This window comes from Salmo salar, chromosome 17 (assembly GCF_965601325.2).
Source record: "Salmo salar chromosome 17, fSalSal1, whole genome shotgun sequence".
Lineage (NCBI taxonomy): Eukaryota > Metazoa > Chordata > Actinopteri > Salmoniformes > Salmonidae > Salmo > Salmo salar.
In genome coordinates this window covers 67,623,629-67,647,336 of record NC_138307.1, presented here as the reverse complement: position 1 = coordinate 67,647,336, position 23,708 = coordinate 67,623,629, and the positions used below count along the sequence as shown (strand labels likewise).

The window sequence follows — 23,708 nt, the reverse complement described above, 5'->3', positions numbered from 1 at the left end:
AACACACACATCACGCTTCACTGATAGAGGTTACAGCCCTCTCTCCTCTCACCATGCACTTCACTGATAGAGGTTACAGCCCTCTCTCCTCTCACATCACACTTCACTGATAGAGGTTACAGCCCTCTCTCCTCTCACCATGCACTTCACTGATAGAGGTTACAGCCCTCTCTCCTCTCACCATGCACTTCACTGATAGAGGTTACAGCCCTCTCTCCTCTCACCATGCATTTCACTGATAGAGGTTACAGCCCTCTCTCCTCTCACATCACACTTCACTGATAGAGGTTACAGCCCTCTCTCCTCTCACCATGCACTTCACTGATAGAGGTTACAGCCCTCTCTCCTCTCACCATGCACTTCACTGATAGAGGTTACAGCCCTCTCTCCTCTCACATCACACTTCACTGATAGAGGTTACAGCCCTCTCTCCTCTCACCATGCACTTCACTGATAGAGGTTACAGCCCTCTCTCCTCTCACCATGCACTTCACTGATAGAGGTTAATGCCCTTCCCGTCTCTACATTTCAATACATTACACACTGTAAGGATACCTATGTCTACCCAGGTCTCCTATAAGGCCATCATTGGATCCCCCTCAGACCCCCAAATCTTCAATAGCACCACCACGCTTAGTCCAACCCTCTCCTGTTTTAACTAGGTGCAAAGCACAAACCGATTCTCCCCACACACCAGGCATTCCAGAACGAGTTCTCTCCTGACCTGAAAAAGGCCTTTATTACAGTATAATTGTGTATTTTACGAGCGGTGAGAAGGGTGGGCTCAGTTGACCGTGCGTGGAACTGGATCTGACCACTGCCATGTATGGTTGAGGTTCAGTGCATGGACCAGTCCTAATGAATCTCCATCGGTTTCTCTATGGGTTTCATAAAGCAGCTGGTTCTACCGTTAGACTGTTGTTTAAAGCCCGGGCGCTTCACCATTCTCTCATATCCCCTCTAAATACCTAGAAGAAGAAAAAGCGCTATAAAACGTTTCATTACATTGGGGTTTAGCGTTCCGCAGCACTCTGTAGTCTGTGGTGCGTTGCTGGTTATTTTATCCTTCTTATAATGACATTAGAGGCAGATAGAGCTGTGAAAAGCATAATGACCTACAGCCGTTATCAACAGAGTTCACTTGGAAGGCGTATACATAGAATGAATTGCCTCACTCCAATAAGTATTTTTGTCTAAATAGAAAGCTACTAGGAAATGTGAATTAATGTGCATTTGGTCGGGGTGACCTGACCAAATGCACATAGAAATGTGTGTTATAGGATCTGTCATTCTCATTGAAAGCAAGTCTAAGATGTGGAATATATGCTATTTCTATGCTTCCCGTTCTTAAATGTAATTTTTGCCTCTTATTTGGGGTTCTGTACACCAGCTTCAAACAGCTGAAAATACTAGATTTTTGGTTATGGAAAATATATTCTGCTCAAAAAAATAAAGGGAACACTTAAACAACACAATGTAACTCCAAGTCAATCACACTTCTGTGAAATCAAACTGTCCACTTAGGAAGCAACACTGATTGACAATACATTTCACATGCTGTTGTGCAAATGGAATAGACAACAGGTGGAAATTATAGGCAATTAGCAAGACACCCCCAATAAAGGAGTGGTTCTGCAGGTGGTAACCACAGACCACTTCTCAGTTCCTATGCTTCCTGGCTGATGTTTTGGTCACTTTTGAATGCTGACGGTGCTTTCACTCTAGTGGTAGCATGAGACGGCGTCTACAACCCACACAAGTGGCTCAGGTAGTGCAGCTCATCCAGGATGGCACATCAATGCGAGCTGTGGCAAGAAGGTTTGCTGTGTCTGTCAGCGTAGTGTCCAGAGCATGGAGGCGCTACCAGGAGACAGGCCAGTACATCAGGAGACGTGGAAGAGGCCGTAGGAGGGCAACAACCCAGCAGCAGGACCGCTACCTCCGCCTTTGTGCAAGGAGGAGCACTGCCAGAGCCCTGCAAATGACCTCCAGCAGGCCACAAATGTGCATGTGTCTGCTCAAACGGTCAGAAACAGACTCCATGAGGGTGGTATGAGGGCCCGACATCCACAAGTGGGGGTTGTGCTTACAGCCGTGCAGGACGTGTGGCATTAGCCAGAGAACACCAAGATTGGCAAATTCGCCACTGGCGCCCTGTGCTCTTCACAGATGAAAGCAGGTTCACACTGAGCACATGTGACAGACGTGACAGTCTGGAGACACCGTGGAGAGCGTTCTGCTGCCTTCAACATCCTCCAGCATGACCGGTTTGGCAGTGGGTCAGTCATGGTGTGGGGTGGCATTTCTTTGGGGGGCCGCACAGCCCTCCATGTGCTCGCCAGAGGTAGCCTGACTGCCATTAGGTACCGAGATGAGATCCTCAGACCCCTTGTGAGACCATATGCTGGTGCGGTTGGCCCTGGGTTCCTCCTAATGCAAGATAATGCTAGATCTCATGTGGCTGGAGTGTGTCAGCAGTTCCTGCAAGAGGAAGGCATTGATACTATGGACTGGCCCGTCCGTTCCCCAGACATGAATCCAATTGAGCACATCTGGGACATCATGTCTTGCTCCATCCACCAACGCCACGTTGCACCACAGACTGTCCAGGAGTTGGCGGATGCTTTAGTCCAGGTCTGGGAGGAGATCCCTCAGGAGACCATCCGCCACCTCATCAGGAGCATGCCCAGGCGTTGTAGGGAGGTCATACAGGCACGTGGAGGCCACACACACTACTGAGCCTCATTTTGACTTGTTTTAAGGACATTACATCAAAGTTGTATCAGCCTGTAGTGTGGTTTTCCACTTTAATTTTGAGTGTGACTCCAAATCCAGACCTCCATGGGTTGATAAATTGGATTTCCATTGATTATTTTTGTGTGATTTTGTTGTCAGCACATTCAACTATGTAAAGATAAAAGTATTTAATAAGATTATTTCATTCATTCAGATCTAGGATGTGTTATTTTAGTGTTCCCTTTATTTTTTTGAGCAGTGTATTTCACAGCGGTTTAGATGGTACAATGATTGTCTACACTAGACTTGCTTGTTTAGTCACATAAACTGAAATTAGGCAAATGATTAGAATTTTAGCAACCAGGAAATGGCGGCGTGCATCTCTAATTGTTAACGCTTGAATTCGGGGAGCCTTGGCTGATCCTAGATCTGTGGAAAGCATATACATATAATGAATTGCCTCGCTGCATTAACTCTTTTGGCTAAATAAAAATCTACTTGGAAACGTGAATGAATAATTCACATATCTTTTAGGGTTGCCTCTTTTTGTATTTTTTTACGTCCAGAGCTGGAGCTTCTTTGGATGTGAGTAATTACCTCACGTTACTGCAACAGTGGGAGGCTTGAGGTGTTACGGCAGCGTTACTCAAACAGCATCAATAATACAGTACAGCTCCTGTTCATATAAAACTGATCAACCATACGCTGCTATCTGTCTCACAGGAATTCATTTTCCATTCCATGACCTCTGTGTCTTTTCGAACATGAGGAATGTGAGCGTTATATTCCCTCCTTGCTGAGAACCACTGAGCTCATCTTCATGTATCACACCATACAAGGAGTAGCCTAAATATTTCTCTCTCACGTAAGCAGAATCCTCCCACAATGACCTGCATGTATAAGATACTCCACTCTGTCTTCAGAAAGACAAATGACTGAAAAGGGACATTAGGCTCCTCGCAAAAGGCTGAGTTTAAAGCTGCAATATAATATACAGTATAATAATAATAATAATAATAAATGCCATTAAGCAGATGCTTTTATCCAAAGCGACTTAGTCATGCGTGCATACGTTTTACGTATGGGCAACCCGACCAAATGTACATAGAAATTAGTGGTATCGAAAAGCAAGTCTAAGAGTAATTGAAAGCAAGTCTAAGATGTGGTATATCTATTCTACGTGCGCTATTTCTAGGCTTCCCGTTCTTAACTTACATTTTTTACCTCTTATTTTCGATTTTGTACACCAGCTTCAAACAGCTGAAAATACAATATTTTTGGTTATGGAAAAGATATTTCACAGCGGTTTAGATGATACAATGATTCTCTACACTATACTTACTTGTTTAGTCACAAACTGAAATTAGGCAAACTATTAGAATTTTAGCAACCAGGAAATGGAGGAGTGATTTCTGCATAGTGCATCTGTAATTGTTAGCGCTTGAACTCGGGAGCCTTAGCTGATCCTAGATCTGTGCTACCTCTGCAGTGATTGAGCAGCGTGACTCAAACAGCAGGCATTTGTTTCAGCTGCTCCTAATCCTGCACCCACACCACCCACCACCAACCTCCCAAATTCACAGATTGCGGTTCCTGTGATCTGCGGTTCCTGTGATCTGCGGAGGCGAGCGTCGAGTCCCCTCTCTCTACCCTGTCATTTGCACCGTAGGCTAATGACAGCATCGACGCCACCGAGAAAAGGCAATATACTGTCACACATGTACTCTTGGGGCTTGTTTGTCACTTGGCCTGTTTCACAGCCCACGTGGCTCTCCTCCTCACTGCTCCACTCAGCCCAGGATATGACACTAGCCAGAGAGACAGAGTAATATGGAGCTTTGTCAAGCCCGGAGAGAGAAAGTGTTTGATTTTCTGTTCTGCCTGGTCGTTCAGCGAGGAAAAAAGCCAATGTCGCTGAAAGACAACACAAGAAGCGATCCAGAGATCACATGCCGGTCCCCGCAGTGGCCCCCATTTCTCTCCCGTTGTAATCGATAGTGGTTCTGTGTCAAATTACGCCCCCAATGCTGTGTGTTTTTTATTTTAAGTCCACCTTGTAGTTAAAGGGGAGAAAGTGGATGCCAGATCCAATGTGTAATGCAATACCAGAACAGGGAGCATTGCTTACAGGAGAGCTTAAATGCTACGTGGTAGAAATTCAACCCCAGGCTTCTGCATGCAGTTCTACAGTATATGGCTTGCATCTATTAGGAGAGGATAAATGTATGGTTAACCAGACATCATCTGCATCAGCTAGTCACTTGTATGGCTCGGCTACAAGGATCTACTCCATTATATCCAATTATGGGAGTTTCACCCTTTGGCCTTCAAGTGAGACCAGGAACCGCTTTGATTGGAACATATTGGTCACATGACTGATCGTGGAGGGAATTGCGTGCGTTGTTGAGCTGTTGACAATCAAAGGGTCCGGTAGTCCATGGTTACCACTGTTGAACATACACATAGATGCGTTGGTTGTGTGTACTGGGAAGGTGGTGGGATGGCGGTCTTGGCAGACGGGTGGGTCTGCCGCGCCCTGCGGGTATAAGGGCCAGCCAAGGGTTACCAGGGACCTTGCCCATCCTCACGCACCACTGGGGTTTAATGGCATGAGGAAAGACCTCCTCAAAATAAACGAGCCCATCTCCTCCCCATGTGTGCCTAGCCTGGGGCCCAGGAGAAAAGGGACTGGGAACTCCTACTGTGCATTATATTCATTGTGTACATTATATGCAATGTACAGAGGGGGACCAATTTGTGGTGGTTGGGTTTTAGTAACCATAGTGTGAACAAACTAAAACATCTAGAACAAGATCAGAAACAGATCAGAAACAACTTTGTGATACTGGAGTGAATGTGGTTGTCTAGCTGTATGCAGTTTCAAACCTGTTAATATTCAGGTCAGGATTCATCTGAATATGCAATGCTTCAGGGCTTCTTATATATAAAATATACTATCACTGAAAAGGCCTAAAAGTGAGAAGACATAATGTATCCCACAACCACCCACCCACTCTCCCGAACCCTCCCCTGAATTACCTCTATAACCCTGTGTATCACTGCAGCGGTCTGCCAGGCAGCCATGTCTCTGTGTGGGAGGGAGAACCTTCAGCTGTGAACGTCACGGCCGATGTGAACTTTAGGAACATCAACATCTCACGTAGACCTAGTTTGTAACCAAACATAATGTACTGGAGGCCTTGTCAGAAGAACTTTCTTCCACCAAGCCTGTTTCATATAACAGCAAGGACTCTCGTCATCTCCTTCTTATGTCCACCTTCAATCCCATCACGCACAAAGTCGAGTCACGAAAGATTCCCTTTCTGTGACAAAGTGTTCTTTGGATGTGAGTAATTACCTCACGTAACTGCAACAGTGGGATCCTTGAAGTGTTACGGCAGCGTTACTCAAACAGCATCAATAATACAGTACAGCTCCTGTTCATATAAAACTGATCTACCATTCTCTACTATCTGTCTTTTACAGGAATTTGTTTTCTAGCCTGATATTAACGTAACTCTAATTCACTCCTTTACCACACTTACCCAAAGTGTTGAAGCCCCGAAATGATCTTTCATAATGTTTCAGGCTGAAAAACATGTTCTGAATTTGCTGACACTTCCCAGAAAATCTGTCCACTAAGAGCTTACGTTTGTAAATCTGCAAGTAATCAAGGCTTCTACTCCTTTTCGTTCCCTGCCTTACCCCTATTGTTTTAATGCCCCCCCCCCCCCCCCTCCAACTCCCAGAGTGTACATACACAGACGTCAATGAGAAAAACTTTTTGAAAAGCAATGAATTAAAAAACATGTGTTGTAATTCTATAACAAAGGGATAGGACATTTAAGGCCTAAGGGTAGAAGCCTTTTTGACTATATCCACCCGCATGGCTATAGCCATGGCAACGCGTCACCATCATAGCCATACAGTCGGAGGGTTTTTCACCACCAAAACCACACTTTATCAGGCCCGCCTGCTTTCCCTCCAAAAAAAACAATCCCTGACGTAGTACTCTGGTGTGGTTGAAATTCTCCTCGCCTCCAAACCATCTCAAATTACCCATCGTAAACACTCCCTTCCCTACTCCCTCAGTCACCAAACTACTAACAAGAACGCTCACTAGCTTGCCCTCTCACTCACTAAATACTCATAAAGTACCTTTGATACTCACTAAACAAATACTTACTAAACCAATACTTACTAAACAAATACTCACTAAACAAATACTCACTAAACCAATATTTACTAAACCAATATTTACTAAACCAATATTTACTAAACCAATATTTACTCATCACTCCAAAAAAGTATTAGCTCCCAGTGTCCGGTTATAATGGTTTCAATGTGGTCATGTCGACCGTATTCCTTGATGGTTATCAACAACTCTACTGGGGACCGTATTCCATGATGGTTATCAACAACTCCACTGGGGGCCGTATTCCATGATGGTTATCAACAACTCTACTGGGGGCCGTATTCCATGATGGTTATCAACAACTCTACTGGGGACCGTATTCCATGATGGTTTCAACAACTCTACTGGGGGCCGTATTCCATGATGGTTATCAACAACTCTACTGGGGGCCGTATTCCATGATGGTTATCAACAACTCTACTGGGGGCCGTATTCCATGATGGTTATCAACAACTCTACTGGGGACCGTATTCCATGACGGTTATCAACAACTCTACTGGGGACCGTATTATCAACAACTCTACTGGGGGCCGTATTCCATGATGGTTATCAACAACTCTACTGGGGACCGTATTCCATGATGGTTATCAACAACTCTACTGGGGACCGTATTCCATGATGGTTATCAACAACTCTACTGGGGGCCGTATTATCAACAACTCTACTGGGGACCGTATTCCATGATGGTTATCAACAACTCTACTGGGGACCGTATTCCATGATTGTTATCAACAACTCTACTGGGGGCCGTATTCCATGATGGTTATCAACAACTCCACTGGGGACCGTATTCCATGATGGTTATCAACAACTCTACTGGGGGCAGTATTCCATGATGGTTATCAACAACTCTACTGGGGACCGTATTCCATGATGGTTATCAACAACTCTACTGGGGGCCGTATTCCATGATGGTTATCAACAACTCTACTGGGGACCGTATTCCATGATGGTTATCAACAACTCTACTGGGGACCGTATTCCATGATGGTTATCAACAACTCTACTGGGGACCGTATTCCATGATGGTTATCAACAACTCTACTGGGGACCGTATTCCATGATGGTTATCAACAACTCTACTGGGGGCCGTATTCCATGATGGTTATCAACAACTCTACTGGGGGCCGTATTCCATGATGGTTATCAACAACTCTACTAGGGACCGTATTCCATGATGGTTATCAACAACTCTACTGGGGACCGTATTCCATGACGGTTATCAACAACTCTACTGGGGGCCGTATTCCATGATGGTTATCAACAACTCTACTGGGGACCGTATTCCATGATGGTTATCAACAACTCTACTGGGGACCGTATACCATGATGGTTATCAACAACTCTACTGGGGACCGTATTCCATGATGGTTATCAACAACTCTACTGGGGACCGTATTCCATGATGGTTATCAACAACTCTACTGGGGACCGTATTCCATGACGGTTATCAACAACTCTACTGGGGACCGTATTATCAACAACTCTACTGGGGGCCGTATTCCATGATGGTTATCAACAACTCTACTGGGGACCGTATTCCATGATGGTTATCAACAACTCTACTGGGGGCCGTATTCCATGATGGTTATCAACAACTCTACTGGGGGCCGTATTATCAACAACTCTACTGGGGACCGTATTCCATGATGGTTATCAACAACTCTACTGGGGACCGTATACCATGATGGTTATCAACAACTCTACTGGGGACCGTATTCCATGATGGTTATCAACAACTCTACTGGGGACCGTATTCCATGATGGTTATCAACAACTCTACTGGGGGCCGTATTCCATGATGGTTATCAACAACTCTACTGGGGACCGTATTCCATGATGGTTATCAACAACTCTACTGGGGACCGTATTCCATGATGGTTATCAACAACTCTACTGGGGACCGTATTCCATGATGGTTATCAACAACTCTACTGGGGACCGTATTCCATGATGGTTATCAACAACTCTACTGGGGGCCGTATTCCATGATGGTTATCAACAACTCTACTGGGGACCGTATTCCATGATGGTTATCAACAACTCTACTGGGGGCCGTATTCCATGATGGTTATCAACAACTCTACTGGGGACCGTATTCCATGATGGTTATCAACAACTCTACTGGGGGCCGTATTCCATGATGGTTATCAACAACTCTACTGGGGACCGTATTCCATGATGGTTATCAACAACTCTACTGGGGACCGTATTATCAACAACTCTACTGGGGGCCGTATTATCAACAACTCTACTGGGGACCGTATTCCATGATGGTTATCAACAACTCTACTGGGGACCGTATACCATGATGGTTATCAACAACTCTACTGGGGACCGTATTCCATGATGGTTATCAACAACTCTACTGGGGACCGTATTCCATGATGGTTATCAACAACTCTACTGGGGGCCGTATTCCATGATGGTTATCAACAACTCTACTGGGGACCGTATTCCATGATGGTTATCAACAACTCTACTGGGGACCGTATTCCATGATGGTTATCAACAACTCTACTGGGGGCCGTATTCCATGATGGTTATCAACAACTCTACTGGGGACCGTATTCCATGATGGTTATCAACAACTCTACTGGGGACCGTATTCCATGATGGTTATCAACAACTCTACTGGGGACCGTATTCCATGATGGTTATCAACAACTCTACTGGGGACCGTATTCCATGATGGTTATCAACAACTCTACTGGGGGCCGTATTCCATGATGGTTAACAACAACTCTACTGGGGACCGTATACCATGATGGTTATCAACAACTCTACTGGGGACCGTATTCCATGATGGTTATCAACAACTCTACTGGGGACCGTATTCCATGATGGTTATCAACAACTCTACTGGGGACCGTATTCCATGATGGTTATCAACAACTCTACTGGGGGCCGTATTCCATGATGGTTATCAACAACTCTACTGGGGACCGTATTCCATGATTGTTATCAACAACTCTACTGGGGACCGTATTCCATGATGGTTATCAACAACTCTACTGGGGGCCGTATTCCATGATGGTTATCAACAACTCTACTGGGGACCGTATTCCATGATTGTTATCAACAACTCTACTGGGGGCCGTATTCCATGATGGTTATCAACAACTCTACTGGGGGCCGTATTCCATGATGGTTATCAACAACTCTACTGGGGACCGTATTCCATGATGGTTATCAACAACTCTACTGGGGACCGTATTCCATGATGGTTATCAACAACTCTACTGGGGGCCGTATCCATGATGGTTATCAACAACTCTACTGGGGGCCGTATCCATGATGGTTATCAACAACTCTACTGGGGACCGTATTCCATGATGGTTATCAACAACTCTACTGGGGGCCGTATTCCATGATGGTTATCAACAACTCTACTGGGGGCCGTATCCATGATGGTTATCAACAACTCTACTGGGGGCCGTATCCATGATGGTTATCAACAACTCTACTGGGGGCCGTATCCATGATGGTTATCAACAACTCTACTGGGGACCGTATTCCATGATGGTTATCAACAACTCTACTGGGGACCGTATTCCATGATGGTTATCAACAACTCTACTGGGGGCCGTATCCATGATGGTTATCAACAACTCTACTGGGGGCCGTATTCCATGATGGTTATCAACAACTCTACTGGGGACCGTATCCATGATGGTTATCAACAACTCTACTGGGGACCGTATTCCATGATGGTTATCAACAACTCTACTGGGGACCGTATACCATGATGGTTATCAACAACTCTACTGGGGGCCGTATACCATGATGGTTATCAACAACTCTACTGGGGACCGTATACCATGATGGTTATCAACAACTCTACTGGGGACACAAACTCACTCTGGGCATCATTTTTCTATAATGAACCGAAAGCTTACCAGGCGACAACAATGAGTTAAGGAGGATCTGGCACTTCAAAGACTGTTGGGTGTGAGAGGTGTCCCTTCTGCAAGAACATGAGCTTATGAGTATTGTGGTTTCTCTAATGGGAATTTTGCTGTTTGGCTTATATCGGCAGCATTCACCAAACCCCCCATCCTAAAAAGGCATATAAACTCTGAACACAACATACTGTTTGAAAGGCCCTGCAAAAGCCATACGTTCTTGAAATTCATAGCATACTTGGGCAGCAACCCTATAGATTCATGCACTCATCAATAGGCAGCTTCAACCGTCACACTCATCAATAGGCAGCTTCAACCATCACACTCATCAATAGGCAGCTGCAACCGTCACACTCATCAATAGGCAGCTGCAACCGTAATACTCCTGACCCTTAGTACCATTAAAGCTATTGAACGCCTTTTCCAAACAACCAGTTGAGGCATATCAATGGCAAATGTATCCTGCTTTAGAAAGCAACAAAAGACGCAAACCCGGTAGTCTAACTGTACAAAGTTACAGAGCGAACACCAAGTTCATACACCAAGTTCATCCCTGTTTTGATGAAAATAACTCTCATGCCCTTTGCGTTTTTCAATGGGCGCTGATCAATTTAAAGTAAACCTCACCCAATGACACAACAATGCCCTCACGAAACACCACTTCCTTCCATGACTGGGCTACGATGGACGTAAGTACGACTGTTGGCACTTTTAAGAGGGAGTGAGAGTAGGAGTTCCCTAGTGTTGGAGTTGATTCCATGACAAAGCTCCCTTTGACTCCAGGAGCTCCATAATAAGCAATGTTGAGTCATTAATTGCGTAATTAGAAGCCCAACTGTGCTGGGAGATGACGGAGCGTGTGGCCCATCGATGCCTCTGTTGTTCCCCGAGACAGCACTTCAATCAATCATTGAAGCTGACTTAACTCATTGGAACGCACACCAATAAGGGGCAGTGTCATGAGGCAACGAAGAACAGTTAGAGAGGGTTTCCAACATACAATATGGTTCAGAATTTCCAAATGCATGTGGATATGCATATGGAAACCATTTCTGTCACAGTTAAGCCACCCCAAACTACTCCCTGCCATCACCCGACTCCCCACAGATTGAATTGTTTTGCTCCTCTGAAAGAAGCGTGGGGGATGTTTTCGTTGCAAGTCCCCAAGGACCTACAATGCATTTCTGGGTTACATGGGGGGGGGGGGGGGGGGGGGGGGGGTGTAACATGTGTGGTGATACATCACTAGGAATACTAAAAGTCACTTAGACATTCCATTTCAGGATGCTTCCTGAAGACGCTTCATTTGTCTATAGAGAACAATTCGCACATGCAACTTTGGTGTCAATAGGACTGCATCCTATTCCTCTACTATTGTATTCCTCAGACACATATCACTTGATCAGTCTGTTAGTGATGCCATCTAAAAGCAACGCAGCTCAAATGTTGTTTGTTAAAGGAAAATACCACTCAAAAACTATCTTTTGGTATTTGTTTAATTAGTCCCCTGTTGATACAGTCCCAAGATGTGTTGCATGTCAGCGATCAAGTTTTCAAGATCTAGAACATTCAAAATACAGGAAGTGCCACAGTATGATGCATTTTGCAAGAGCTTTCAGGGGAGAGTTCAGAGTTCACAACAAATTCATTTCCTAATCTATGAACTCAGCTCTCAAGCTATCAATCTACTCCTGTTGAGACATCCCCCTGCCTCCTCCTTGTACTGGAAGGCCTTCCTCATAAGTGACAACAGAACAAAAACTCAACATACAAATGTATTTGTTATGTTCTGTCCCTGATCTAGTTCGGAGGGAAACCATTCAGATTGGCTCCTGACATCAGAATACTCACAATACAAATTGAGCTCAATTTTCCCTTGTAGAAGAATGATTGGCTCACGTTCTTCCCCCGTGCCAGTAAAACTCCAGTCACTTCAAACGCATGGCTTTTTATTGATATTACCATTGGCTGACATAGTTCCACACAGGGCCAGCCCTGTGCCCAGGAAAAACATTTGACGTGATTGAGAAAACAGAGACGCACCAAGAACATCCCATTGAGCTAGAACCACCATGTGATTTCCACCTCCTCCCCTTCGGCCTCCAGAACACTCCTGTACAGAACTGAACAGCAGCACAGTGTCAAGAAGACATACAAAGACTGTCTTCTCAAGAATGCAGACTTGACAGATGTGCTTGCTTGCTTTCAGCCCTGTCCTAACAAACACAAATGCAGCTCTCTCCACTAACAATCGGGAGAGAGACCAGGGAGCATGCGACTCTTGACCTCTGTCAAAGGAAGCCGTTTGATAGATGACTATGGAGGTCAGGATTCTGATTGGTATTCAGCTTTCCCCGTACATGAGCAGTGGGCCAGAACGCAGTCTGTCTCTCTCTCCTTCTCTCTCCCCGTTTCTCTCTCTCTCACTCTCCCCGTCTCTCTCCCTCTCTCTCCCAGGGGTGTAAATTATCACAGTGACATTGATAGATACAGAGGGTCGTCAGCGCTGAACTTACACTGAGTGGACTCACAGGGAGTTGTGGCTAGGACACTGGCAGTTAGTCATGAACTCATGAGAGGGCCATGACAGCTTTCTTCACTCCACTGTGACATGGTCAGATACAGGTAGTGTAATAGAAAGCAGTCATAGCAGAGGGCTTTGGTAGAGGGCTTCGGTAGTACATTCAGAATTGGGCAATCATATAGACATTCACTCTTATCCTGGAAAAGTGTACAGCAATGTGAGAGTAACTGGACTGACAGACAGACAAATAGTCAGACAGACTTCCCTCCAACACATTCTCGCTTTCTCTCTCTCCGTCATTTATTCAAACACACAAGGCTCAGTCATCTCTGGGTTGAGGAGTCTCATGCCCCACGTTTGTCTAGGTTTTGCTTGATGAGTGTCTGCACACTGCACATGAGACACACACACACACACACACACACACACACCATTACTCTAACAGAGTAGGCCGTGCAACCCGCTGCACATAGGGTTCAACGAGCAGTACTGACAACCAGTGAAGGGTCTGTGACCCCAAGGAGGTGTTATTAAAACTAACCAGAGCCCCCAACTGCTCCGAACTCTCTAGTGGGGAGTCGCCGGCCAGGGACAAAACCTGTTGGTATGATGTGTATGAAATGGATTTGTTCTGGGGATTTTACACTGAATTCCCGGAGTCCTCCTAATTTATGCCCATATACAGATGTAGGACTTTAATTTGACCAGTTTCTCACAGCAGGAAAATAATCCTGCAACAACAGGAAATGTGAATTATTGTGTTGATTATAATTAATGGACATTTTGTAGGTTTTATAAATGTTTAGTCAGGGTAAATCAAGTCTGACATTTGAAAGTGGAAATTACTAACTTTAGAAGCCTTTTTAAACTTTGAATACCCTACACATTTTAGTTAGCCTTTCCTGCTGTGAATGACATTTCCTGCAACAGGGTGATCAAATAAAGATCCTACATCTGTAGGAGTCCTGCTGCTTTTAGTTCACCCAGTAGCAAGGGTCCCATGATGAGCCAAAAAGATACATTGATTTCTAATCAAGAAACAATGAAAAAAAAGAATTGACTAGTGTGTCATTTTTTTAAATTTAACTAGGCAAGTCAGTTAAGAACAAATTCTTATTTACAATGACGGCCTAGGGACAGTGGGTTAACTGCCTTGTTCAGGGGCAGAACGACAGATTCTGCTCCGTTTCCGATCTAGCTTTCAGTTACTGACCCAACGCTCTAACCACTAGGCTACCTGCTGCCCCAGTATGAAGGCTTGCTCATCTTAAAGTACAGTATAGGCTACAATCATTTTTTCAGCCTAATCACAATTCTGATAATGATTATTGTTGTTTTAATTTTTCATCACAATCCCCAATGCCTAAAACTAAAGTTGGACTATTTAACCCTACACTCAATTGTGGATGGATGTCCAAATTGGAGTCTCAAACGTTTTGCAATCCAAATGAATTACTCTCTCTGCTTGCTTTCTGGATAATAGCGTTCCAATGAGTCCTGGAAAGCATGGGCTACTCCAGGATTGTGTCAACATACTTAGCCATGCAAGCGTGCTGCACTCGACAAATATATTCTAATTATAACATGTCTTTCCATTTAAATGTGATATGTTCCCCGGAGAGAGCAGCGTTATTACAACCGGGCAAGACGCGTGTTAATATCCCTCTCTTCCTGTCAGTGATGTGCTCTGACAACACAAAGAAGCTCCCGTCCCCGTTTCATCACTCTGTGTCACCGCATGACAGAGACTGCATGTCCTGGTTACTCCGACATTAGAGAAAGGAAGGAACCATGCACGTATAATAATGAACTTACAGTCATAGCCTACATATCCCCGTTGTTGTTATTGTGTCACTTCATGCGCCAATGTAGGCGACAGTATATTGATTTTAACAATGGAATACCAAGTAACCCCTCTATAGCCTATTTGGGTAGCTTGTTTGTTCAATGCAACAGGAGAAAGCATTTGCATTAAACAATGTAGAATCGCATTTGCATTAAACAAAGTGACCTTTTCTGAGGGGAGTGAACCATGACTATCTCTAATGCTCTCATGGAATAACACAAATAAGCAAGAATAGACAATGGAACATGCAAACACCCAGACGCGCAGCGAACCTCGCGAAATTGCTTGCACCCGAGGGGGTTTTGAGACTAAAGATGACAGACAAGTGGAGCTGATGATGGTGCCATATGTACGGCTCTACGGGAGGTCATACCTGTCATCGTAGCAGAAATCCGCGTTCAGTGTGTTGAGATAGAGGACCAATGCCACCGCGCTACACACCAACTCTGTAATCATGTCTTAAAAAGAGAATAGGGGGGGTAAAGAAAAATACTAGGTGCAAATTTCCGTTTCTGTATTGTTTCCTCTCCTCATTTGGCCGCTCCGTAACAAAAAAATACCAAATTCATTGTACAAGCAAAGTGTCTGAAAGTTTGCGCGATCCAGGCCATATTCCTTTTAACCCATTTTGCGGCGTATCGGGTCAGAGCTATTTTGAGACGAAACTAGGGCGGCATGCCTCCTGGTTAGCGCACAGCTGAGTGCATTTCGCTATTTCGCTGTCCTCTGTGCGTGCATCCTCATCCGCGTCACAGATACTCACTGGAAGGAGCGGCGTGTGGTTTTAGAGACCGTGAGCACGTGCAAAACCCCTCCTCGGCTCTGAATGGTCGAGCTCGTAGCACTGAGAGAGGTGATAGGTGCTAAAATACGTAGGCTATTTATTTAACGCACTCTTGCCTCATGAATCATATATTCAGTGCACTAGCCTGCCTAAATAAACCAGCCCACTGTCATATAAAGATACCATAGCTGCCAGTTTGTAAAATAGGCATTGCTTTTTTTGTCTAACTATGTATAAAAAACAATGCGAATGTCATGTTTTTATTAAAATGATTGACCATGAGTTAATTGAATATGTTTAAGCAAATATAGCCTATATATATATATATATATATATATATATATATATATATATATATATATATATATATATATATATATAGCCTAAGCTGTAGCATGCATGTATGGCTCTTTTAACTAATGACAGGTATGCCTTATCCCCACAACAGACAAAGCCCCACTCTGTTGATGTCTGGCCTCCTGCAAACCCCCTTTAATGGTGAAGTGTGTTCAAAAGTCTAGTGTTGATTCTGCCCAATGTAAATTCCCCCACTATATTAAATTATCCTGTTTTACTGTATGTTTATGCATAACTTTGATTAATTGGTTATACAGTGGCGCCTGTGGAGCTACAAGAGAGAGGGAGGATCCCTAGAGAGAGAGGGAGAGAGACAGATGGATAGGGAGAAAAGGGAAAGAGTGAGGGAGGTAGAGAGAGGTAAATATAAGGTGAAGAGAGAGAGAGAACTATGAGAGACAAAGAGGGAGCGAAAGGGGGAGAGAAAGAGTGGTAGATGGATAGATAGAGAGGTGATGATTAATGAACTGTAGTAACACCCTGCGGTGAGGAGGAGGATCAATATTGTGAGGTGTTGTTGTTGTATATGATTCATCCTGGCGAGCATGGGGCTTGAAAACCATACTGCAAATGGCGAGGCCCCACTGGGCACCAGCTGGGCCCGGGCCTGTCCTCCTGTCGGAACTCTGTGCGTGTAAATCCACCACAGCCCAGGAAAGAGAGAAGGAAGAACAAAAGAGAGGGAAAACAGATGGCACGAGACGAAGGGGAGACTGTAAGGACTGTAATACCCACCGGAGAGGGTGTGAGAGAGAGAGAGAGAGAGAGAGAGAGAGAGAGAGAGAGAGAGAGAGAGAGAGAGAGAGAGAGAGCAGGTTTCTAACGCTCGCATCCATTGACCCTGATCCTGAACATGACCCCACCCTGACCCCCAACCCCCCCTGACCACAACAGAACCTTTACGGTTCAACCTTTAGCCTTGTTTTGTTTCTCTGTGCCCCTAGTTGATGGGGAGATGCTTCCTCTTTCCCATCATTCCCTGTTGGAGCCATGTGACACATGAGAAGGGGACACGGCCCCTGGTTTTGGGTTGGAAAGAAGAGAGGAAGAGACACCATACCCTGATGAAGACAGCTTGTCTGTCGAAACGTTGGTTATTAAATTATTGCTTCTGAGCTCCTAGAGTGTGTGGCTCTCCTTTAATTTTTCAGGAAGAGACACCATCCATGAAAAACCATGAATATGTAGACCTGTAGACTCCACCAGACATGTGTTTTTATCGTATGATATGCCAGGACTGGAGTCAAAACGCTGGGAAGGTTTCTTTTCTCCCAAAAACACATTCTGTTAATGTCTCTGCAGGAAAGTGGAAACTGAAGTAGGCTTAAGCAGGAGTCTAACCCAGTGGTTCCCAACTCCAGTCGAGTACACCGAACGGCACACATTTTTGTTGTAACCCCGGACAAACTCACGTTGAATCAGGTGTGCTTGTCTGGAGCTACAACCAAAATGTGTGCCGTTGAGGGTACTGGAGGACTGGAGTTGGGAACCACTGGTCTAGCCCCCCTAATAAAATTATATGGATTATATTTAATAACTAAGCCTACATTCAGGACTTAAGGAAATGAATGTAGCAACCAGGCCCGACTATATAGGCTACAACCCCATAGGGACTAAGGGGGTCTTTATCCATATAAGCAAAAGCGATTACGGGATTTGTGGAGGGGAAAAAACGACCAATTCCTGCTCTGAACGTAAACAGCCCAGGGTGAAAAAAACATATTACTGGTGTTTACACTCACTGATCTAATTACATTCTGCAGGGCTAATGAATATTCAGTCTGCTCTTTAAGGCTCCATTTTTGCTAGAAGGCAAAACAATACATTTTCTTTCTTTCTTTCTTTCTTTCTTTGTCATTTTACTGGTAACAGACTATAGAATGTGGTGCAGTCATGGAGTCTGTCCTCAATTGCAGATGTTGCCATAGTCAAAAAAATACATTGTTTTCCACATCTGCAAGTATTTGCACATAAAAGAAATCCACATTTGCACATTAAAACCATGTGTGTGATATTTTTACCTCTTTTATTTTTCACTTGTTAAAACACAATTGTTACAATGATTCATTCACCTTACTCTGGTTTCTTCTGTTCAAACCACTGACTGACAACCATTTTAGATGGGTAATTAGAGGCTCACCATATCTTTTACACATATTGTTTTGGTATTGCCCAAAGGTATCCCTATCATTGTTCATCATGTGTATTGGTGTAGAGTCATTTGTTCTTCACCAAACACTCCCCCTTAAAGGTACACTCAGCAATATGACAAGGATGCACAAAGTAAACAGCATAGTGGGTCAATTTCCACAACAACTAAGAACGTTGAAGAGCGAGGGTAGACTTCTCCACTGTTTTGGTCCTACACCTACCACGCTGTAACAGTTTGATGCGAACCTGTGCAAATGTGCAGATACTGTGTGCGACTGTGTGAGAGTGAAGTCTTGCATCTCGCTCATCAGAATATCTGCAGAGCTGCTCGTGGCAACATAATTTCGCTGAGTCTACCTTTAATCATACATGAGGCCCTTAAGGTGCTGCTTCTGCTGCCTCTTATTAAACAGCCAGTACTGTAACGGCACACATTCACCCACAGAGGGCGTAGTGCAAAAGCATCAATGGATCTATAGACATTGCATTATTAAAGACAATTATAAACTGGGCGGTTCGAGCCCTGAATGCTGATTGGCTGACAACCATGGTATATCAGACCATCAGCTAATCGGGGCGGCAGGTAGCCTAGAGCGTTGGACTAGTAACCGAAAGTTTGCTAGATCGAATCCCCGAGCTGACAAGGTAAAAATCTGTCGTTCTGCCCCTGAACAAAGCACTGTTCCTAGGCCATCATTGTAAATAAGAATTTGTTCTTAACTGACTTGCCTAGTTAGATAAAGGTAAAATAAAATATATATATACACCATGGGTATGACAAAACATTTATTTTTACTGCTCTAATTACGTTGGTAACCAGTTTATAACAGCAATAAGGCACCTCAGGGGTTTGTGATATGTGGGTAATATACCACGGCTATGGGCTGTGTCCAGGCACTCTGTGTTGTGTCGTGCACAAGAACAGCCCTTAGCCGTCAGATATTTTCCATATCCCACAGCTCCTCGGGCCTTGTTGCTTAAGTATACTATTATAACATATATAAAGAAAGATGATGCAGCTGCTTGAAGACCAAACCTCTGTAAGCCAGGGAGAGGGCAGACATGTATTTACGCCTTCAGGGCCCATATTCACAAAGCGTCTCAGACTGAGTCGGAGTGCTGATCGAGGATCAGGTCCACTCTCTTGTTCATTATCATTTAAAAGGCTAATCTGATCCTAGGTCGGTACTCATATGTTAAAACACTTATTGAATACTGGCCCAAAACATTTATACATAAGGACATCAAACAAAGTGGAAGGTGGAATAGAACCTTACACAAATAAGCATAGTACTGTATATTCCCATTTTTGTTTAAAATCCCTTTAATTGCAGTTGGGAGTAGCCTATTTTAAGGATTTCCTCTCTCTTTTAACCCATCCTAAGTGGCTAATGATAATTTCTCAATGTGTATTTTAGCTATTTGTCCTAGACTGCTGCTTTTTCATCTCCTCTAGATAAGAATCAGACAGGAAAGAGGAAATTCACAATCGTAACCACACAGCTTGAGCCACTCCCTCACAGAAATAGTTTCAACTCAAATTAGAAATAGTCTGAACCCAAATCAGTAATATCAAAGCTTAACAGTCCGAATAATATCCAGAACTTTAACACAACATATCCAGAACGTTTACATTCCACACCAATAACAAGCCACCCTTTATGGGCCCGATAAGACGAGGGTGTTAGTTAAACCAAACCTAGGTGATACAGCCTACGTTTAATGTTGACATGAAAATGAAAAATGAGTCTGCATAAAAGGCTTTGCTGTGATTGTTTGGACTGTTTGGATTTGGCTTAGAGAAATCAAGCTCCTAATTGAGGCCTTGTTGATCTTCATTTCATCATAACGTAGTCAAATAACTTCTCAAATTAGAGCTAAATGCATGACTGAAAGCTCTGATATTAGCTGTCAAATCTTGTGTGTAGGTTCCTATTGGAATTGTTATTTTTCTTCCATGAAACAAAAGCAAATCCAAGGAAAGTAACCCTAACTCAATCTTATTTTGTTTTAGTTACTAAACTTTCCCTTCACAAATGAATTCAATTCAGAAAGTTTTCCCATTAAACTTTCTTTGTAATATAAAGGTAAATAGTTAGAATAGAATATAACTGTATTATCCGTCTGACGTCTGAGGATGGATATTTCTCTTTAAAGAAATCATTATACAGAGCCAAAATGTCAGAGTCATTTTCCAAGTCATGAGGAAATACAGGCCAAAGCCCACCTGTTCCATCACCATAGATACCATGTGTGCTGCACACTTCACATTACCAGTTTTTATTAGGAGCAGTTTTTGTAATCCAACCCTCCTCATTGCATCCATTGAACCTGTGTTCCCCATCAATTCAAGGACAAACACTAAACCTGTCACGCCCTGACCATAGAGAGCCCTTGGTTCTCTATGGTGTTGTAGGTCAGGGCGTGACTAGGGGGTGTTCTAGTCAATTATATTTCTATGTTTGGGTTTGAGTATGGTTCCCAATTAGAGGCAGCTGATTATCGTTGTCTCTAATTGGGGATCATACTCAAGGAGTCCCTGTTCCCACCTGCATTGTGGGATATTGATTGTGTTAGTGTTTTGTGCACTACGGCGGTCACGTTTGTAGTAGTTTGTTTATTGTTTTGTTTAAGTTTCACAGTAATAAAAGATGTGGAACTCAAATCACGCTGCACCTTGGTCCGACCTTTTCTACGAGCGTGACAAAACCTTAATAACCACCAGCAATAAGACTTGACACTAATTTCAAACCACAGATTAATACGCTTAGAACGGCCCATAAGGCTAAAGTGCCTATCAGTAATATTCAGACACCCATGGCTATCGGCTAGCAAGTTCTGGTGTCACGACACACAACAGGCAATAGCTTCCTTCTGATAGGTCAAATTACAGGAAGTAAACCCTTTACCAATGTGTGGAATTTAAAGAGCTTAATGAATAGGGGGTATTGGAATTCTCATGTGTCCAATTTTCTGCAGTTGTTTGTCATACAAAGTGGTACGAGTACATTTACATTTACATTTAAGTCATTTAGCAGACGCTCTTATCCAGAGCAACTTACAAATTGGTGCATTCACCTTATAATATCCAGTGGAACAACCACTTTACAATAGTGCATCTAAATCTTTTAATGGGGGGGTTAGAAGGATTACTTTATCCTATCCCAGGTATTCCTTAAAGAGGTGGGGTTTCAGGTGTCTCCGGAAGGTGGTGATTGACTCCGCTGTCCTGGCGTCGTGAGGGAGCTTGTTCCACCATTGGGGTGCCAGAGCAGCGAACAGTTTTGACTGGGCTGAGCGGGAACTGTGCTTCCTCAGAGGTAGGGAGGCGAGCAGGCCAGAGGTGGATGAACGGAGTGCCCTTGTTTGGGTGTAGGGCCTGATCAGAGCCTGAAGGTACGGAGGTGCCGTTCCCCTCACAGCTCCGTAGGCAAGCACCATGGTCTTGTAGCGGATGCGAGCTTCGACTGGAAGCCAGTGGAGAGAGCGGAGGAGCGGGGTGACGTGAGAGAACTTGGGAAGGTTGAACACCAGACGGGCTGCGGCGTTCTGGATGAGTTGTAGGGGTTTAATGGCACAGGCAGGGAGCCCAGCCAACAGCGAGTTGCAATAATCCAGACGGGAGATGACAAGTGCCTGGATTAGGACCTGCGCCGCTTCCTGTGTGAGGCAGGGTCGTACTCTGCGAATGTTGTAGAGCATGAACCTACAGGATCGGGTCACCGCCTTGATGTTGGTGGAGAACGACAGGGTGTTGTCCAGGGTCACGCCAAGGCTCTTAGCACTCTGGGAGGAGGACACAAGGGAGTTGTCAACCGTGATGGCGAGATCATGGAACGGGCAGTCCTTCCCCGGGAGGAAGAGCAGCTCCGTCTTGCCGAGGTTCAGCTTGAGGTGGTGATCCGTCATCCACACTGATATGTCTGCCAGACATGCAGAGATGCGATTCGCCACCTGGTTGTCAGAAGGGGGAAAGGAGAAGATTAATTGTGTGTCATCTGCATAGCAATGATATGAGAGACCATGTGAGGATATGACAGAGCCAAGTGACTTGGTGTATAGCGAGAATAGGAGTGGGCCAAGAACAGAGCCCTGGGGGACACCAGTGGTGAGAGCACGTGGTGCGGAGACAGATTCTCGCCACGCCACCTGGTAGGAGCGACCTGTCAGGTAGGACGCAATCCAAGCGTGGGCCACGCCGGAGATGCCCAGCTCGGAGAGGGTGGAGAGGAGGATCTGATGGTTCACGGTATCAAAGGCAGCAGATAGGTCTAGAAGGATGAGAGCAGAGGAGAGAGAGTTAGCTTTAGCAGTGCGGAGAGCCTCCGTGACACAGAGAAGAGCAGTCTCAGTTGAATGCCCAGTCTTGAAACCTGACTGATTAGGATCAAGAAGGTCATTCTGAGAGAGATAGCAAGAGAGCTGGCCAAGGACGGCACGTTCAAGAGTTTTGGAGAGAAAGGAAAGAAGGGATACTGGTCTGTAGTTGTTGACATCGGAGGGATCGAGTGTAGGTTTTTTGAGAAGGGGTGCAACTCTCGCTCTCTTGAAGACGGAAGGGACGTAGCCAGCGGTCAAGGATGAGTTGATGAGCGAGGTGAGGTAGGGGAGAAGGTCTCCGGAAATGGTCTGGAGAAGAGAGGAGGTGATAGGGTCAAGTGGGCAGGTTGTTGGGCGGCCGGCCGTCACAAGACGCGAGATTTCATCTGGAGAGAGAGGGGAGAAAGAGGTCAAAGCACAGGGTAGGGCAGTGTGAGCAGGACCAGCAGTGTCGTTTGACTTAGCAAACGAGGATCGGATGTCGTCAACCTTCTTTTCAAAATGGTTGACGAAGTCATCCGCAGAGAGGGAGGGGGGGGGGGGAGGGGGAGGAGGATTCAGGAGGGAGGAGAAGGTAGCAAAGAGCTTCCTAGGGTTAGAGGCAGATGCTTGGAGTTTAGAGTGGTAGAAAGTGGCTTTAGCAGCAGAGACAGAAGAGGAAAATGTAGAGAGGAGGGAGTGAAAGGATGCCAGGTCCGCAGGGAGGCGAGTTTTCCTACATTTCCGCTCAGCTGCCCGGAGCCCTGTTCTGTGAGCTCGCAGTGAGTCGTCGAGCCACGGAGCAGGAGGGGAGGACCGAGCCGGCCTGGAGGATAGGGGACAGAGGAAATCAAAGGATGCAGAGAGGGAGGAGAGGAGGGTTGAGGAGGCAGAATCAGGAGATAGGTTGG

General features: G+C 44.9%; 1 protein-coding gene across 1 annotated transcript in view; it reads right to left on the bottom strand.

The window, feature by feature from the left end:
- LOC106576554 (protein O-mannosyl-transferase TMTC2) overlaps window positions 1–15,980 on the bottom strand; it is a 90,352-nt gene extending 74,372 nt beyond the window's left edge. The window contains exon 1 of the mRNA XM_045700032.2: window positions 15,580–15,980. Within this exon, the coding sequence (XP_045555988.1) occupies window positions 15,580–15,662 (83 nt within the window). The 5' untranslated portion in view covers window positions 15,663–15,980. The remainder of the gene's footprint in view (window positions 1–15,579) is intronic.
- Between the last annotated feature and the right edge of the window lie 7,728 nt (window positions 15,981–23,708).